General features: G+C 46.7%; 1 protein-coding gene across 5 annotated transcripts in view; it reads left to right on the top strand.

Annotated features, from left to right (window-relative positions):
• The window catches only part of ATP10A (ATPase phospholipid transporting 10A (putative)), a 184,216-nt gene that overhangs the window by 137,812 nt on the left and 26,397 nt on the right, over positions 1–20,007 (top strand). For all 5 annotated transcript variants that reach the window (XM_015459144.3, XM_059879245.1, XM_010816883.4 and 2 more), the window contains 5 exons: positions 3,939–4,156; positions 5,522–5,716; positions 7,537–8,104; positions 19,016–19,119; positions 19,197–19,323. In XM_015459144.3, coding sequence (XP_015314630.1) covers positions 3,939–4,156; positions 5,522–5,716; positions 7,537–8,104; positions 19,016–19,119; positions 19,197–19,323 — 1,212 coding nt within the window. The remainder of the gene's footprint in view (positions 1–3,938; positions 4,157–5,521; positions 5,717–7,536; positions 8,105–19,015; positions 19,120–19,196; positions 19,324–20,007) is intronic.

Raw genomic sequence — 20,007 nt, 5'->3', positions numbered from 1 at the left:
TTTTCCTCTTTTTCTTTGCATTTGTCTCTGAGGAAGGCTTTCTTATCTCTCCTTGCTATTCTTTGGAACTCTGCATTCCAATGGGTATATCTTTCCTTTTCTCCATTGCCTTTAGCGTCTCTTCTTTTCTCAGCTATTTGTAATGCCTCATCAGACAACCATTTTGCCTTTTTGCATTTCTTTTTCTTAGAGATGGTCTTGATCACTGCCTCCTGTACAATGTCACAAACCTCTTTCTATAGTTCTTCAGGCACTCTGTCTTTCATATCTAATACGTTGAATATATTTGTCACTTTCACTGTAAGGAATTTGATTTAGGTCATACCTGAATGGTCTAGTGGTTTTCCCTACTTTATTCAATTTAAGTCTGATTTTGGCAATAAAGAGTTCATGATCTGAGCCACAGTCAGCTCCTTGTCTAGTTTTTCCTGACTGTATAGAGCTTTTCCATCTTTGTCTGCAAAGAATATAATCAGTCTGATTTTGGTATTGATTATCTGGTCGTGTCCATGTATAGAGTTGTCTATTGTGTTGTTGAAAGAGGGTGTTCTCTTGGCAAAACTCTGTTAACCTTTGGCCAGCTTCATTTTGTATTCCAAGGCCAAATTTGCCTGTTACTCCAGGTAGTTCTTGACTTCCTACTTTTGCATTCCAGTCCCCTGTAATGAAGAGGACTTTTTTGGGGGGGTGTTAGTTCTAGGATATCTTATAGGTCTTCTAAGAACCTTTCAACTTCAGCTTCTTCAGCATTACTGGTCAGGGCATAAACTTGGATTGCTAGGACATTGAATGTTTTGCCTTGGAAATGAACAGAGATGATTCTTTCATTTTTGAGATTGCATCCACCTATTGCATTTCAGACTCTTCTATTGACTATGATGGCTACTCAATTTCTTCTAAGGGATTCCTGCCCACAGTAGTAGATATAATGGTCATCTGAGTTAAATTCACCCATTCCAGTCCATTTTAGTTCACTGATTCCTTAAATGTCAGTGTTCACTCTTGCCATCTCCTGTTTGACCACTTCCAATTTACCTTGATTCATGGACCTAACATTCTAGGTTCCTATGCAGTATTGTTCTTTACAGCATCAGACTTTACTTCCATCACCAGTCACATCCACAAGTGGGTGTTGTTTTCACTTTGGCTCCATCTCTTCATTCTTTCTGGAGTTGCTTCTCCACTGATCTCCAGTAGCATACTGGGCACCTGCCAACATGGGGAGTTCATCTTTCAGTGTCACATGTTTTTGCCTTTTAGACTGTTCATGGGGTTCTCAAGAATACTGAAGTGGTTTGCATTCCCTTCTCCAGTGGACCACGTTTTCCCAGAACTCTTCACCATGACCTGTCTATCATGGGTGACCCTACTGGTCTGGCTCATAGTTTTCTTGAGCTAGACAAGGCTGTGGTCCATGTGATCAGTTTGGTTAGTTTTCTGCAATTGTGGTTTTAATTCTGTCTGCCCTCTAATGGGTAAGGGTAAGAGGCTTATGGAAGTTTATAGAAGGCATAGAAACATATCCAATTTGTTTAATGTTTTATTTGCCACCCAATAATTAATGGTCAGGAACAGTGTCCCATCCACCCACCTGCCTCTTTCTCTGACTTGTCCTTTCCTGGACTCCTCAGACTTGTGCAGAACAGCTTGGAGTCCTAAAAGCAGAACTCAGCCTGGTTGTGAAGGACTCAGAGGACCAGTTCTAAAGTCAGCCATTAACCTGGAACTGGGGCTCTGAGGGCAGAATTCCACATAAGATTACAGAAGGATTTTGAGAGTTGTCAGATGCTTACCATAAAACCAGAGCAGTCCATCACCCCAGAAGACACAGGAAAGCATTTCCGGGGAAGGTAGAAACAGCCAGGTGTATCTGAAGTGTGTTTTAAGAAGAGCAATGATCAGTGACCCCTGGCGCCAACATCTCCCTTAGTGGGTGCTGCCATGGTCTAACGTCTCAGATCAGTAAAATGAATTCAGGTCAGTTTGGCTCTGAGCAATGAGCCCAGCTCACATGTACTTGAACTGGCCACACAGACCATAGATGCACCCCTCTCTACCTTGTGTCCTGGTGATAGTGCAGGACAAGGGTCAAGTGTCAGCTGCCTCTTGTCCCCATCTTCCCTAAGGACCTTGAGGGCCTCACTGAAGCCACTGCTGCCTGTGGCAGACACAGACACATCAGCGGTGGCCTGAGGGACAGCCACTCTCAGGCTAATATCTACCACTGCTGTGGGAGCGTGGGCAGGCCAGTGTGCCCCGGGAGGCTGACACCACACTCGTAGTTTCCAAGCCCAGGAACTAGACAGGCCTGGTCCTGGCTTTGCCCTTCCCTGCCACCCTCTCAGCACCACACCACCAGGTGGCCGCGGTGTGGGCTCAGAGGCAGTGTGTGCAGGAGTCTTATCCTGGGATTAGGAGCTCCTGAAGTGGAATCCTGGGGTTGGCAGTTATACGGCCAGGCAGCCACGGGCAGGTGACTTCCCTTTCCTTCAGTTGCTGAAGTTCAGACTATTGCTGAACTTCAAGAACAGTTGAAGTTGCTCAGTTGCTCAGTCATGTCCGACTCTTTGTGACCCCATGGACTGCAGCACACCAGGCCTCCTTGTCCATCACCAACTCCTGGAGCTTACTCAGACTCATGTCCATCAAGTGACTGATGCCATCCAACCATCTCATCATCTGTTGTCCCCTTCTCCTCCCGCCTTCAATCTTTCCTAGCATCACAGTCTTTTCCAGTGAGTCAGCACTTCGCATCAGGTGGCCAAAGTATTGGAGCTTCAGCTTCAGCCTGAGTCCTTCCAATGAGTGTTCAGGACTGGTTTCCTTTAGAATAAACTAGTTGGATCCCTTTCCTTATCTCTAAAAAGTCTTCCCGAGGAAGATGCTGAGTTCAGGGCCTGACCCGCATGACAGCCCATGCCCTGGCAAGCCCAGATGGGGTCGCCTCTCTCAGCTCCTCGCGCAGGCCGCCCCCAGCTGCCACCCCACACCAGGCCTGCCCTGGACGCCCTTAGTGGTTGCTTGTGTTGGTCCCTGTGATGCTCTCCTGCTGCTCGTCCATGATGGAAGACGCAGAGCTAACTAGGTAAAGCTGAGAAGTGTTGAGAGCCCGTGTTGGCAAGCAGCGGCGTGGTGCATTTCCCTCTGATTCACAGCAGCCCTGGCAGCTTCAGGGACTCTTGCTCCCTGCTGGGGAGCGCTGCCTGCTGGGGGGAGTTCAGGGAGCATTCGTCCCCGCTGGGCAAGCCCAGGAGGGTGTGAGCCTCCCCAGTGGGAAGTGCGCATCCTCATGGGGTGAGTACAGCGCCCACTCCCCACCCAACTCTGAGCAAGGAGCCTCCTCAGGAGAGCACCCTCAGCACAGCCCCAGAATTGCTATTTCTGCTTAACCACAAGGCAGGTGCTCAAGGTATGATCTATCCTGACGGTACCAGTGAGCAGGTGTCCCAGTGGTCTCGGGATGAAGGTCCAAGCCTGGAGCCCAGCTCCTCTGTGGGTCTTCCAGCCCTCCTGCCCACCCAACCCATTCACACTGGGGCTCTGTTGAACAGAGGGGCTGTGTGTGACTCCACCCACATCTGACTTTCTGTGGGATGGGACGGCCTCTGTGCCATCATGGATAGGACGTGAGCTTTGCAACCTGAGGGCCTGAGCGACATCCTCACCCCTGCATCCTGTGACCTTAATGAGCCAAGACTCTGTCTTCTCGTCTGTGAAGTAGAGTTGAGAACGTAAGCCCCGTGGGTTCACTGAAGGTACATGTAAATGAGAACAGCCCTCATCCCTCAGTGGAAACCCCGGTCAAATGTGGTCTCACCATCATAAAGAAGAGGGAGAGGGCCTGGGGACACCCAGCGTGTGCCTCGTTGGAACCCAAATCCCTCAGTTTCATGCCTGGCCTCCCCACGAAGTGTGACTTGGTGTCCCTCTCTCCACAGCCCAGCGTCTGGCCAGGTACCAGGAGGCAGACTCAGAGGAGGAGGAGGTGGTTCCCAGAGGGGGCTCGCTGCCCCTGCGAGGGGGCACCGGGGGCCACCCGAGCGCCCGAGCTGCCCACCAGAGCCAGAGCAGCAGGGCGCACCGGCGCACGGGCAGCCGCGCGGAGGCCCGGCGCGTCAGCATGCTGACCGAGCTCACAGCCTTCAGCAGCCCCATGGTGAGTCCTCCTGCCCTCCTGTGACCACCCCCTGTCACCGAAGGCATCTGCTCTTGCATGTGGGGTTTCCTCTGTTCAGTCAGGGAGTGTTTTTCTGGCCAGTGTCTTCTCCCTACTCCACGGAATCTTTCCTGAAGCACTGACACAGCAGACTTCTCAGGCTGGGAACCGCAAGTGACCCCTAGGGTGGGGGACACGAAGTCTGTCCTGCCCTACGAGATGAATACAACAGCAGGGCGAGATGACAGCTCTGAAAAAATCCAAGTTTAAGAAAAAGAGTTTGAATTAGATGAGCCCAAATCCATCCCTTGCCTTGTCAGCCGCCCAAACATTTATGGACCATTCTCTGGTAGGGAAATTTCCCGAAGTGCATGTGACAACCTCTGAAAGATCCTTTCAGTGAGGGAGAATCCGTTCTGCTCATGTATGGTGGCCTTACTCTTTTATGTTCTTGGAAACCTGTACAGAAGGTGCCACAGAGGTCACCTAGACTCGTGGTAGACTTGTGGTCACTGGTGGGTGGGTTTGCATGGGGTATGTGACACGGAGCTCTCACCCCAGGCAGGAGGGAGACTATGATGGAAATCTCTCCCAGCCTTTGCTGATACCAATTTTGGAGGCAGTATGGGTCAGAAATATATGAAATGTTCCCAAAAAGTCAGACACGACTTGGCACCTAAACAACAACTCTTTGACCTAGGTAGTTACTGATTTAGTGAATAATTTCTGTGCATAGAAGCTTATTAGTGTGTCATTTACATCAATAAAACAGTGAAGAAATATACCCAGTGATAAAGGAATGGTCAAGTAAATTATGTCTCTTTTGAAGCTGTTAAAAAATATGTTTTCAAAAGGCTGTTAAAGGCCTGGTAAAGTTGAGGCGATATAATGTTTTTGTAGAAATGGAAACTGCCATTTACATATAAAGTATTTTGATTAAAACGTGAATCTATAGAAAAAAAGACAAAGGAAAAGCAGAGAAGAATGTTTTTCAAAAAGTATACATTACTATGAGGTGGTGTAATAGAGACCTGCTATATTTTCCCTATGATTCTCTTATTTCTCCAAATATTTCTGAGTAAGATATGTTACTTTGTAATATATATTCTTGGAGGTATTTTTATAAACAACATATATACCTTCTTATATATAAAAATATATGCATTTCAGTTTATTTGTAGACTGTATATTCTTACACAATTAAGATGATATATAATTTGTCATTATAAAGTGATGGGTATGTGTGAGGTGCAGGTCTGTTTACAGCTTCTGGTAAAATCGAGGTGCCCTAAATAGTCAAGCTCCAAAAGAGCAGTGGGCCAGTCCCTGGATCAGACTGACCCCCGGCCTCTGTGTCCTCCTCAGGAGAAGGACGTAACGCCCGACCCCAAGCTGCTGGAGAAGGTGCACAAGTGCGGCAGGTGCCTGGCCTCTGCGAGGCATCAGGAGCACCCGCTGGACCACCTCTCGCCCGAGCTGTCTGACATTTTTGACTTCTTCATTGCGCTCACCATCTGCAACACAGTGGTGGTCACGTCCCCGGATCAGCCACGACAAAAGGCAAGTTCGGGAGCTTCCGTCCTGGAAGCCCACAGAGGCCTGGGCCTGGATGCGGTGTCTGTCTTCCTGAGAGGGAGCCTGGGTCACTGCGCACCACTCTCAGCTTTTGGGGGTGCACTGAGGGCTTCAGACGGGGCACACCAGCCCCACAGCTCTGTGGGGACATCCCCAGACTGTGGTGGGCAGACGCCAGGATTGTGGTCAAGAGGAAGAGGACAGCCAGCCAGAGATGGCTACCAAGCCTGGGGTGAGACAGGGACAGAGAGTCCAGGCGGGGCTTAAGGTGGGGGTGCTGGCTGCCTCCGTGCTGACCAGAGCCTCAGTGTGCAGAGGACAGGCTGGGGCCCAGGGAGGAGCTGCCTGGACTTGAACCATCACTATAAGCCAGTCCCCTCCTGTGTCTCAGACTCCCCTTCTGGGGTGTGGGGGCGATGCTGGGATTTAGGGAAAGGTCTCAGAGTAGGGTTTGGCACACAGGAAACATTCGTGATGCTAACAAAGGTTGTTAAAACACCAGCGTTCAGAAAGTGGTTGAGAATCAGTGGTAAGTTACTAAAGGTGGTGGAAACATAACAACACCCAAGTTGGATTTTGTTTGGGTTAACATCAAGATTTTCTCCAAAGAGAGGAGCGTTTCATGTGTGAAAGGCGCCTCTTTGAGCCAAGCACTCCTCCAGGTGGACCCGGAGGGAGGGTGCACCTAAGCATGGCTGAGCGTGTACAGCCAAACAACTCTAAGTGGACACACGTGAAGGTTCTTGGGTGAGATGCACGCCGTAGGCCTGTCTCCTGACGTCGCCCCTGACTCTCCCAGGCCCCTTCCTCAGTCCAGCCCTGCCAGCAGGTTCTGCTGGTGAAGCCGCTGGGGGTGACAAAGGGAGAACAAGGACCTCTTGCTTCTGTGGCGGCGGCAGCATGTTTGGCAGCAGTGGGACCCCTCCAGGCTCTTCTCACACCTCACTCACCTGGGGAAGCCCCAGGGGCCCAGTGGGTCTCAAGCAAACGGGCTCTGCCACTGAGAGACCACAGGCTTATGCTGCCAGCCTTGGATGGCATAGCTTCCTGCTGGCGCTCAGCTGTCAGCAGCGTCCGCATCCCATGGGGCCCTTCCTCCACCTTCCTCAGCTCCTCTGGAGCACTGTGCTGAAGAGGCATCTGGTTTCTAGGCTAGACCCTACTTGACTGACCCAGGTGTTGTTGCAGTTACCGAGTAAGTAAGAGAAACTCCAACGTGACTGAACAGTGTTGTGCCCACGGTCACATATGGAGCACATGGAGCTCACATGGAGCATGAGCTCCATGCAGGGAGCAGACTCCTCAGACTGCATGTGAACGTGTCTCTAGGAAAGCTTCTTTGGGGTTTGGGAAATACTGTGTAAACTTAAATTTTTTATGGACGTAATTCCAAAGGAATGTCTAAATTTTGTTAAATGATTTTTTTAATTGGAAAAAAAAAAGGCAAGGTTTGTTCCAGGCAGTGGGAGGCCCACTTCTGGGAAGTTTCTGAAGAGCAAGGGAACCGCCATAAGGGGACAGTTCCAAAGTCTAGTCTTGGGCATCACGGGCCACCCAGTGCCCAGTGCCTACACTACAATCAGTCACATTTTGAAAGAATGCATGTGGCAGAACCTGTGTTGAGGTGCCGGGGAGAGCCAAGGGGTGGTCTCAAGGAAGACATGCTGGCTCTGGTTGCAGTTTTCAGAGGGAAATGGGAAATCCACGTTCAGCACCCCCTGGGGAATTGGAGGGCAGCCCTGTAGGGGCTGGGGTGAGGCCTCTGGGGAGATGCCTCACCTACCTTCTGATTTCTGCCCTGCCAGGTGAGGGTGCGCTTCGAGCTCAAGTCCCCAGTGAAGACCATCGAAGATTTCCTCCGGAGGTTCACGCCCAGTCGCCTGACTTTGGGCGGCAGCAGCGTCGGGAGCGCGAGCATGGCCGCCAAGTCTGCGCCCAAGGCCAGCCTTCTGTCCACGATGGCCAACGACGGCGCGCTGCTGAGGCTGGAGGAGAGGCTGGGCCCCGGGGCCCCGTGCCTAGCCAGCAACGGCTACAGCAGCGCGGCAGACAGCTGGGCTGCAGAGCAATCCGCGACGGGGCCGGAGCCCGGGGCGGAGCTGCGCTACGAGGCCGAGAGTCCCGACGAGGCAGCGCTCGTGCACGCCGCCCGCGCCTACAGCTGCGCCCTCGTGGGCCGGCTGCACGACCAGGTGTCAGTGGAGCTGCCCCACCTGGGCAGGCTCACCTTCGAGCTCCTGCACACGCTGGGCTTCGACTCCATCCGCAAAAGGATGTCGGTGGTGATCAGGCACCCCCTCACGGATGAGATCAACGTGTACACCAAGGGCGCCGACTCGGTGGTCATGGACCTCCTGCTCCCCTGCTCCACAGGTACCTGTGCCCGCGGGCAGCTCCCCGCTACCGCGGTTCCTGAGAAACCAGCCCCTCCCCACAGCGGAGCTTCGCCTCTGTGGGGGGCCTTTTCCTGCTCTCAAGGGTTTGGGCTAGAATGGAGGGTGGGGGAGGATCCAGCGGATGGGGAGCTTTGGAGCCTGAACTTGCCTCAGAAGTTCTCTGAGGTCTGAAATTCCTGCGGGTGAGGCCCTGCATCAGGTCTGGCTCTGGGGATGAAGATTAAGAGCGTTGACACTAGAAGCCCCAAAAGGCTCCTTTCTGCCTCTCATTGCCTGGACCTGGGGCATCTGTGAGGCCCCGGCCATGATTTTTAGCCATCTGTGGGGTGACTTCAGCCCGCAGTGGGGGCTGCTGGCCTCGGGAAAACTTTGGGCCAATAAGCTTCATCTTGGCCTCTTTTGCACTAGTTTGACTGAGTCCAAGCTCGCTCTGCTCACTGCACAACAGGCCAATGAATGCGAAAGAGGAGATGTGGAGGCAAGGGTTATGACTTTATTCAGAAAGCTGGCAGACCGAGAAGATGGCAGACAAATGTCTCAAAATAACCGTGTTGTTGGGGCCTGGATGCCAGGTTTTTTTTATAGAACCAGAGAGAGAAGCAGTAAGGAACTAAAGTCGAAAGGCAGAATAGAGAGAGAGAGGAGAAGAAGAGAAGTTTAAAGGGCCATTAGTCTTGCAAAATGTCTCTGAGAATGGCCAGTATCTGGGAAGGGATGTGTTAATCTCTTGTTCCTTGTGTCCATTCACCGGTGGGCAGGGTCAGATTATCTCTCTTGAGCTGAACAAAGACACTAGTTTACCAGTCAGGCAGAGGGGCAGGGTCCTCTGGAGCCAGGCCATTATGTATGATTTTAACAGCAAAGCAACAAAAAGCAAGTCAAAGAAGTAGTTCCAACATGAAGTTAGAATTGACTTTTCTCTGCAACACTAGACTTCCATGTTACATTGAGGTTGAAGAAGAGTAGTTCAGAAACCACTGTTATAGAAGGTAGAACTTTGTTTAGCAGACGACTTGCAGAGGAGCTTCCCAGACCTCTCCACATGGTCCTGCAGCCCCAGTGTAGCCTTCCTGTTTGCACCAGCCTCCTCCTTGGGTCTCTGGGAGTCATTAACCACAGATGAGAAACAGAGCCTTCCATACATTGTACCATGGAGCAAACAGATCAAATCACGGTGGTGCCCAAACCATGACATTGAAGGGGGCACCTGAAAAATAAGCAGTTTCTGTGGATCTCTGCCTTCCTTTGGGAATTTCCAAGCAGTGTGCCCTTCACATAGGTTTGGATAGGTCATAGCTACATACAGATGCCAGGCAATTTAAGATTCAGGATATTCGGAGCCCCCAGTGGTTTTTCAAGAAAAGGGATGGCTCTGAGGTGGTCCTGAAGTTATCAGTGACACCTTGACGTTGTGCATAAATCGTTCTGCTTTCACTGTGGGTGTGGGGTGGGCGGGGTATGGAGCAGAGCAGTCCTGTATATGGCCAGGCTGCTCTACTTTGTGCACGTGATAAAGTGAGGGGGGCATGTGAGTGTCCAATACCTTCTTCAGAGAGCTCACAGAACTTTTACATAAAAGGCACATGGAGGCTCAGCTGACTGTGGATGGGCACTGTGCCGTATTCGCAGGATGTGGCTGCATCTCACCTGCCCTGGCAGTACGTTATGTGGGATCGGGTAGCAAGCAGGGACTCCACCCACCCGTTACCTACAGATCTCTGTTCAAATCCCAAGTCTACATTATGGCTGGGGTGACCCTGGACATGTCACTCTCCCTGTGCCTCTTTTCCCATCTGTACAAAGGAAATCAGGATGCTGACCTCCCAGGAACCCCTGTCCAGGCTCCAGCACAGTGTCTGGTGTGTTCCAGGTATAAAGTATAAGCTGGATCCCTTCCCTTCTCTCTGGTTTCTTTTTCTTAAGGTTCACTTACCTGAGGTTCAGTCCACGTATCACTTTGTGTGGAGATGTTGTGATGACTCCACCTCCTCCGAGGGCAGGTGTAGAGGAGAGGGGATGGGCAAGGTGTGGCAGTCACCACTTCTCCCTGCTGGGCTGGGGGGCCTTCAGCCTGCACAGAAACATGTCAGTGTGGTGTGTAACCTCACCCCCGTCCAGGGCATCCTGGGTCCCCAGTGCCCACCCTGCCTTCTCTCACGCTAGTTTTGTTTGGGCCACTGTAGCTAACAGCAGCATCACAGCCCCTGCTCCTTCCCTGGTGTGCAAGCTTCCCCTCGCCCTTTGGACAGCTCAAGCACTTTGTTAGTGTTAATTCCAGAGTCTCTTGGTTAGACGTGTCCTTGCTCAAATTATAGACAGAATCTGGAATAATACTATCACAATAACAGGAGTAAATGGATTTTACAGGAGTAAATAACAGGAGTTATTCAAGATTAACATGACATTCAATGTCATCTTTTCAGGAAATATATATTCCTAAGCAAAGCAATGTAGGACAGTGTTCCTTTTTTTTCACTCTTTTTTCATTATTGCCCCCTTAAGGAGTCTTTTTAGATTTTTTTTTCTAACTATTCCTCCATTTTAATGCCATGGATATGCTATATATTTATTTATGTACTATACATATATCTGTGCTTTATTTGTAATATGATTTTTCCCCCCCAAGGGACCAGTCTTTGGTCTGTTAAGGGGACTGTCTTCTCCATGGAGAGCACAGATCTAGAAGGTTAAGAGTGTTTCTCCCAGGTCCTATATCAGAGAGCTGACTGGGCCTGTAGTCAGCTTTCCCCAGGCAGGCAGATTCTCAACCACCAAACTGCCAGGGAAGTCCTAGATTTCTTTTTTTTTTCCCAGTAGTGTTAAGTGTATTCATCCAACATTATCTTAGAGATCAGATAACTAGCCTACTAATGAAACAAATATACTAGTAAACGCAGTATTGCATTTGAATACAAGCTTATAGGCAGTTAGAAACATTCCACATATTTACAAGCAAGGGCAACCATGGCATGTATTCCTCAGAGTATGTAGAATTATCTAGGTTTTACCTGACAAGTTTCTCTCATTATTACAGCAAAAGTCTTCTAAATCACTGTATAAATTAGGACGTTATGTTGATCTACCTTGCACAGATCCTCAACTAATGAAACAAAATAAAGTTCAGATAGTTTTAAAGGCAAGTCAAATAATATTTTTCATTGTGGAAAATATTGTATTCTATGAATCAGTGTACAAACACTGCAAAATAATACTGTAAACCATAGACTATTATATTACTAGTCTTTTGAAAAATATTTCTGTAAATAGATCATGAAACAATTTTAAGTTCTAGACACTTGAAGCATTTTTTTTAATGTTTTGCATATGCTTTCTATATGATCAAGGCTTTATGTAAAACGTCTGACTTTCAGAAATTCAAAAGGATTTCTGTATATAAGTAAACACCTTGTGTTTTTAGGATGATAAATTTTTTTTTCTATGTTATAAATTGATTACTCTTCATGAGGTTTTGTTATGTGAAATTCTCATTTCAACACGTGATATTAAAAATAGCCAAAACTACGATGAGTTTCTTTTTATTTTTTTATTTTAATTTTTTCTTAATATATATATTTATTGAAATATAGTTGAATTAAGTGTTTCAAGTGTGCAGCAAGGTGATTCAGTTATACACATATATTATCTTTGAAATTATTTTCCATTATAGGTACTGTAAGATATTGACTATAGTTCCCTGTGCTATACAGTAAACCTTTATTGCTTGTTGAATATCTATTTTTTTAAATTAGAAATCTAGCATTCTATTCATACTAAGTCAAACAAGTGAAATCAAAATGTCGTACATTTTTTAGGCAAAAATTTGAAGTTTTCTATAATATGTATATTATACATATTATTTATATATATGTATACAAAAGCTTTTCTACTATACTTGATAAAGGCTTAAAAAGAACACACAAAAAGAAGAGATGGAGAAATTGGAAAACATAAACTAAATGAAATGGAAGCACTGACTATGAAATAGAAAAAGTAAAACAAACTGGATAAAAGTAAAATATCGTATAGCCAAGTTGTTTTTAAACATGACTGCTCACTAGAAACATATCTGGAGCTCTGGAGAAAAAAAAAAAAAGCAATACCTGACCATTTGTATTTTTTGAAAAATTTCCAGATAATTCTGATATGCATCTGGACTTTAAAAAGTGATTACAGGTTTTTCTATTAAATGGTAGTTTTCGTGATATTGAGTTCTGTTATTTTTCTGTTGACCAATTATGATACAGTGGTGTTAGGTGAGATAGTTACTTGATCACAATAGTGAAAGATGTTTATTAGTTATCACATTCAATAGCCAGACAAAAAATTTTTATTTTAATTTTTTCTTAATATATATATTTCTTGAAATTATTAACGTAACAATATAAACATGATTAATTTCACAATATAAAATAATTACGTACAGTTTGGGGGATCAAAGTGATGTGATAAGTGCATGCATGTACATACAAGTTTTCATCCGCCCAGCCAGTCTGTGTCTTTTGGTTGGTACATTTAATCCATTACATTGAAGAAAATTTAATTTAATTTTAATAATTTAATTTAATATGTATGATCTTATTAGCATTTTCTTAATTGTTTTGGATTTATTTTGTGTAGGTCTTTTCCATGTCCTGTGTTTCCTGCATAGAGAAGTTCTTTTAGCATTTGTTATGAGTTCACTTCAGTTCAGTTCAGTTCAGTCGCTCAGTTGTGTCCGACTCTTTGCAACCCCATGAATCGCAGCACCCCAAGCCTCCCTGTCCATCACCAACTCCCGGAGTTCACTCAGACTCACATCCATCGAGTCAGTGATGCCATCCAGCCATCTCATCCTCTGTCGTCCCCTTCTCCTCCTGCCTCCAATCCCTCCCAGCATCAGAGTCTTTTCCAATGAGTCAGCTCTTTGCATGAAGTGGCCAAAATACTGGAGTTTCAGCTTTAGCATCATTCCTTCCAAAGAAATCCCAGGGCTGATCTCCTTCAGAAGGGACTGGTTGGATCTCCTTGCAGTCCAAGGGACTCTCAAGAGTCTTCTCCAACACCACAGTTCAAAAGCATCAATTCTTCAGTGCTCAGCCTTCTTCACAGTCCAACTCTCACATCCATACATGACCACAGGAAAAACCATAGCCTTGACTAGCCAGACCTTTGTTGGCAAAGTTATGTCTCTGCTTTTGAATACGCTATCTAGGTTAGTCATAACTTTCCTTCCAAGGAGTAAGCGTCTTTTAATTTCATGGCTGCAGTCACCATCTGCAGTGATTTTGGAGCCCCAAAAAATAAAGTCTGACACTTTACATCGTTTCCCCATCTATTTCCCATGAAGTGATGGGACCAGATGCCATGATCTTTGTTTTCTGAATGTTGAGCTTTAAGCCAACTTTTTTACTCTCCTCTTTCACTTTCATCAAGAGGGTTTTTAGTTCCTCGTCACTTTCTGCCATAAGGGTGGTGTCATCTGCATATCTGAGGTTATTGATATTTCTCCCGGCAATCTGGATTCCAGCTTGTGTTTCTTCCAGCCCAGCGTTTCTCATGATGTACTCTACATATAAGTTAAATAAGCAGGGTGATAATATACAGCCTTGACGTACTCCTTTTCCTATTTGGAACCAGTCTGTTGTTTCATGTCCAGTTCTAACTGTTGCTTCCTGACCTGCGTACAGATTTCTCAAGAGGCAGGTCAGGTGGTCTGGTATTCCCATCTCTTAAGAATTTTCCACAGTTTATTGTGATCCACACAGAAATAGATGTTTTTCTGGAACTCTCTTGCTTTTTCCATGATCCAGTGGATGTTGACAATTTGATCTCTGGTTCCTCTGCCTTTTCTAAAACCAGCTTGAACATCAGGAAGTTCACGGTTCACGTATTGCTGAAGCCTGGCTTGAAGAATTTTGAGCATTACTTTACTCGCATGTGAGATGAGTGCAATTGTGCGGTAGTTTGAGCATTCTTTGGCATTGCCTTTCTTTGGGATTGGAATGCAAACTGACCTTTTCCAGTCCTGTGGCCACTGCTGAGTTTTCCAAATTTGCTGGCATATTGAGTGCAGCACTTTCACAGCATCATCTTTCAGGATTTGAAATAGCTCAACTGGAATTCCATCACCTCCACTAGTTTTGTTCATAGTGATGCTTTCTAAGGCCCACTTGACTTCACATTCCAGGATGTCTGGCTCTAGGTGAGTGATCATACCATCGTGATTATCTTGGTCATGAAGATCTTTTTTGTACAGTTCTTCTGTGTATTCTTGCCACCTCTTCTTAATATCTTCTGCTTCTGTTAGGTCCATAGCATTTCTGTCCTTTATCGAGCCCATCTTTGCATGAAATGTTCCCTTGGTATCTCTAATTTTCTTGAAGAGATCTCTAGTCTTTCCCATTCTATTATTTTCCTCTATTTCATTGCATTGATTGCTGAGGAAGGCTTTCTTATCTCTGCTTGCTATTCTTTGGAACTCTGCATTCAGATGCTTATATCTTTCCTTTTCTCCTTTGCTTTTCACTTCTCTTCACAGCTATTTGTTAGGCCTCCTCATACAGCCATTTGGCTTTTTTGCATTTCTTTTCCATGGGGATGGTCTTGATCCCTGTCTCCTGCACAATGTAAGGAACCTCATTCCATAGTTCATCAGGCACTCTATCAGATCTAGTCCCTTAAATCTATTTCTCACTTCCACTATATAATCATAAGGGATTTGATTTAGGTCATACCTGAATGGTCTAGTGGTTTTCCCTACTTTCTTCAATTTCAGTCTGAATTTGGAAATAAGGAGTTCATGGTCTGAGCCACAGTCAGCTCCTGGTCTTGTTTTTGCTGACTGTATAGAGCTTCTCCATCTTTGGCTGCAAAGAATATAATCAGTCTGATTTCGGTATTGACCATCTGGTAATGTCCATGTGTAGAGTCTTCTCTTGTGTTGTTGAAAGAGGGTGTTTGCTATGACCAGTGCGTTTTCTTGGCAAAACTCTTATTAGTCTTTGCCCTGCTTCATTCCGTATTCCAAGGCCAAATTTGCCTGTTACTCCAGGTATTTCTTGACTTCCTACTTTTGCATTCCAGTCCCCTGTAATGAAAAGGACATCTTTTTGGGGTGTTAGTTCTAAAAGGTCTTGTAGGTCTTCATAGAACTGTTCAACTTCAGTTTCTTCAGCGTTACTGGTTGGGGCATAGACTTGGATTACTGTGATACTGAATGGTTTGCTTTGGAAATGAACAGAGATCATTCTTGTCATTATTGAGATTGCATCCAAGTACTGCATTTCAGACTCTTTTGTTGACCGTGATGGCTACTCCATTTCTTCTAAGGGATTCCTGCCTGCAGTAGTAGATACAATGGTCATCTGAGTTAAATTCACCCATTCCAGTCCATTTTAGTTCGCTGATCCCTAGAATGTTGATGTTCACTCTTGCCATCTCTTGTTTGACCACTTCCAATTTGCCTTGATTCATGGACCTGACATTCCATGTTCCTATGCAGTATTGCTCTTTACAGCGTAGGACCTGGCTTCTATCACCAGTCACATCCACAACTGGGTGTTGTTTTTGCTTTGGCTCCATCCCTTCATTCTTTCTGGAGTTATTTCTCCACTGATCTCCAGTAGCATATTGGGCCCCTACTGACCTGGGGAGTTCCTCTTTCAGTATCCTATGATTTTGCCTTTTTGTACTGTTCATGGGGTTCTCAAGGCAAGAATACTGAAGTGTTTTGCCATTCCCTTCTCCAGTGGACCACATTCTGTCAGACCTCTCCACCATGATCCCCCCCGTCTTGGGTGGCCCCACAGGGCATGGCTTAGTTTCATTGAGTTAGACAAGGCTGTGGTCCTAGTGTGATTAGATTGACTAGTTTTCTGTGATTATTGTTTGAGTGTGTCTGCCCTCTGATGCCGTCTTGCAACACCTACCATCTTACTTGAGTTTCTCTTACCTTGGACATGGGTATCTCTTCATGGCTGCTCCAGCAAAGCGGAGCCGCTGCTCCTTACCTTGGACCAGGGGTATCTCCTCACCACCACCCCTGCTGACCTTGAATGTGGAATAGCTCCTCTAGGCCCTCCTGCGCCCCTGCAGCTACCGCTCCTTGAACATGTTATAAAGCTGGCGCTAAATTCTCTTAACGTTTGCTTGTCTGGAAAGTTTTCAGTTTCCCCATCAAATCTGGACAAGAGTCTTGCTGGGTAGAGTATTCTTGGTAGTAGGTTCTTCCCTTTCATCAGTTTAAATATATCGTGTGATTCCCTTCTGGCTTGTAGAGTTTCTGTTCAGAAATCAGCTGGTATCTTGATGGGAGTTCCCTTGAACGTTATTTGTCATTTCTCCCCTATTGCATTTAATGTTTTGTATTTGTCTTTAATTTTTGTCAGTTTGATTACTGTGTGTCTCAGTGTGTTCATCCTTGGGTTCATCCTTCCTGGGACTCTCTCTGCTTCCTGGACTTGGTTGACTGTTTCCTTTCCCATGTTAGGGACATTTTTAGCTATTACCTCTTCAAATATTTTCTCAGGTCCTTTTTCTCTTCTCCTACTGGGACCCCCTATACTGCAAATGGTGGCACATTTAATGCTGTCTCAGAGGTCTCTTAGGTGGTCTACATATTTTTTTTTTCATTCTTTCTTCTATATTCTGTTCTGTGACAGTGATTTCCACCATTCTTTCTTCCGGGTCATTTTTCCATTCTTCTGCCTCTTATTATGCTCTTGATTCCTTCTAGCATATTATTCATCCCTATTTGTATGTTCTTTAGTTCTTCTAAGTGTTTGGTAACATTTCTTCCATCTGCTCGATCTTTGAGATCCTGCATCATCTACACTATCATTACTCTGAATTCTTTTTCTGGAAGGTTGCCTATTTCCACTTTATTTAGTTGTTTTTCTGGGTTTTTTTCTTGTCCCTTCATCTGGGATATAACTCTCTGCTTTTTCATGCTGATTCACCTTCTGTGATGTGGTTTGTGTTTCAGTTACTCTGGTTCTGTGCTTCTTGCTTCTTCTGTCTGCCCTCTGATGGAAGCGGCTGAGGCTTGTGTGAGCTTCCTGATGGGAGGGACTGGTGGTGGGAAAAACTGGGTCTTGCTCTGGTGGGCAGGCCCTTGCTCTAAGCTGCAATCCAAGAATCTGCTGATGGGTGGGGTTTCACTCCCTCCCTGGTAGTTGTTTGGCCTGAGATAACCCAGCCCTCTTTACAGGCTCCATGGTAGGGAGAACTCCAAGAGGGTTTACGCCAAGGGGGCCCTTCCTGGCCTGATGCTGCTGGAGCCCCCAGCCCTGTGGGGAGCCCCTGCTGACTCATGCCTCCACAGAAGACCCTCCAACACTAGCAGGTAGTTTTGGTTCAGTCCCCTTTGGGGTCACTGCTCCTTTCCCCTGTGTCTTGGTGCATGCAAGATTCTGCTCGTGCCCTGTAAGACTGCAGTCTCTGTTTCCCCCAGTCCTGTGCAAGTCCTATAGTCAAATCCCGCTGGCCTCCAAGGTCAGATTCCATGGGGATCCCCAGTCCCTTTGTCAGATCCCCAGGCTGGGAAACCTGATGTGGGGTTCAGAACCTTCACAGCAGTGAGAGAACTTCTATGATATTATTGTTCTCTAGTTGGTGGGTCACCCATCTGGCAGGTATGGGATTTGATTTTATTGTGATTGTGCCCCTCCTCCCATCTCACTGTGCTTTCTTCTTTGTCTTTGGATGTGGGATGTCTTTTTTTAGTGGGTTCCAGCATCCTCCTGTCAATGGTTGTTCAACAGCTAGTTGCAATTTGGGTGCTGTCCCAGGAGATGAGTGCACATCCTTCTACTCTGCCGTCTTGAACCAGAAGTCTGACGAGGTTCTTTTTAAAATAACGTCTAACTTTATGTTTGTTGAACGTGTATACTATTGACAAGTAGTAAAACAGGTGCTTGCTAAATCTAGTGGTGCACGTGTTTTCTGGGCACCTCTTACTGGAGGTGTTGGAGTAAATCATAATGAAAGGTTACTCCTGTGACATTCCTGCCTAATTAATTGGAACAAAATTCTGGCCAGCATTCCGCTTGCAGCCAGCTACAGTGAGACAGAATGGGGAGGGCCACTGACTCCATAACACACTCATACTCTTATCATGCACAAAGTAAAGAGTCTTCTGACCTCTCACTAACAATTATTAACCCGAGAACACATTGGAGTTAAGAAGGTGTATGTCACTTTGCCATGGATTCCACAGTGGTAAGGCTCAGGGTTAGCACTTCTGCAGTCTGGTAATAAACAGCCAGGTCTGTTCTGCACCTGGATCTACAGAAAACAGGAAAGGGTGAATGTTTGGAAATCTCTTACTAGCTGATAGCTAATTTCATACCTTTTTCAAAATTATGGTTAAAGAAAACAACATAACATTAATTTACCATCTTAACCAGTTTTGAGTGTACAGTTCAGTAGTGTTGGGTATATTCGCATTGGTGTGCAGCAGATCTCTAGGAATTTTCATCTTGCAAAACTGATGCTCTATATAGCTCCTTCCTCCCCTGCTCCCCCAGCCCCTGGCAACCAGCTTTCTACTTGCTGTCTCCCTGAGCTTGGTTGTTTTGTGGTATTGTGTTGTGTTAGTCGCTCAGTCATGTCCGACTCTTTGCGACCCCATGGATGGTAGCCCACCAGTCTCCTCTGTTTGTGGGATTCTCCAGGCAAGAATACTGGAGTGAGCTGCGATTCAGACTTGAAAATGCAGCTCTCTTCTCTCCCTGGATGGGAAGAGTTCCCAACTAGACCCTGATGGTGCTGAGCTCTCAGCTGTGGAAACCTCAGCAGTGACCATCACTGCAGACTGATTTCAGCAGACCTGGCATCTGAGGGAACCAGGGCATTCCACTGGGCTCTGTTCTCACTCTTTTTTTTTTTTCTTCTCCTACTTCCAACTTAGATGACGCCAGAGGGAGGCATCAAATGAAGATCCGCAGCAAGACCCAGAATTACCTCAACTTGTATGCGGTGGAGGGCCTGCGCACCTTGTGCATTGCCAAGAGGGTGAGTAGGCAGCTCCACGGAGGGGCAGAGCCAGCAGCGGGGCACGGCCCATGCACTCATCAGCGGGTCTCACCCAGGTTCTGAGTAAGGAAGAGTATGCCTGTTGGCTGCAGAGCCACTTGGAGGCAGAATCCGCTGTGGACAACCGGGAGGAGCTCCTCTTTCAGTCCGCCATTCGCCTGGAGACGAATCTGCATTTGTTGGGTAATTATGTTCTCGAGCCGGCTGGTGTCCTGTAGGGCGGGGTGGAGTTTGCAGCATCCTTGGCAGAGAGGTACCCTGGCTCTAGTCCACAGCAGCTCTGCACACACTGGTCTTCATTAAGTACCCCGCTGGTCTGACACTGGGCTTCCCTTGTGGCCCAGCAGTAAAAAATCCACCTGCAATGTAGGAGACCTAGGTTGGATCTGTGGGTCTAGAAGATCCCCTGGAGAAGGAAGTGACAACCCACTCCAGTATTCTTGCCTGGGAAATCCCATGGACAGAGGAGCCTGGTGGGCTACAGTCCAGAGGGCTGCAGCAGAGTCAGACATGACTTAGTGACTAAACAACAAAACAACTGGTCTGACATTAGCACACCCCCCGGGCGGGGCTATGCTCCATTGAACATTCTCCTCTCTGGTCAGTTTTTGGGTGATTCCCTGTGCCACCTTTCTGGGCACCATGTCAGACTTTCTTCCCCTAAAACCCTGCTTTCCCACCAAAAATAGAGATAAGAAGCAAGGTTTCTCAACAACTGATGCTTAAAATGGTCCCTCCATCCCAGGAACAATCAGAAACTGTTGGACTCAGACAGGGCTGCCTTTTATACATAAAAGTCAACTCTCTCATATCTTTCAATATAAAGGCACTAATCCCATTCATGAGGGCTCACTCTCATGACCTAAT

The sequence above is a fragment of the Bos taurus genome, chromosome 21 (assembly GCF_002263795.3).
Source record: "Bos taurus isolate L1 Dominette 01449 registration number 42190680 breed Hereford chromosome 21, ARS-UCD2.0, whole genome shotgun sequence".
Classification (NCBI taxonomy): Eukaryota; Metazoa; Chordata; class Mammalia; order Artiodactyla; family Bovidae; genus Bos; species Bos taurus.
Note: the sequence above shows the minus strand (reverse complement) of the source record. Positions and strands in the feature narration are given on the sequence as shown.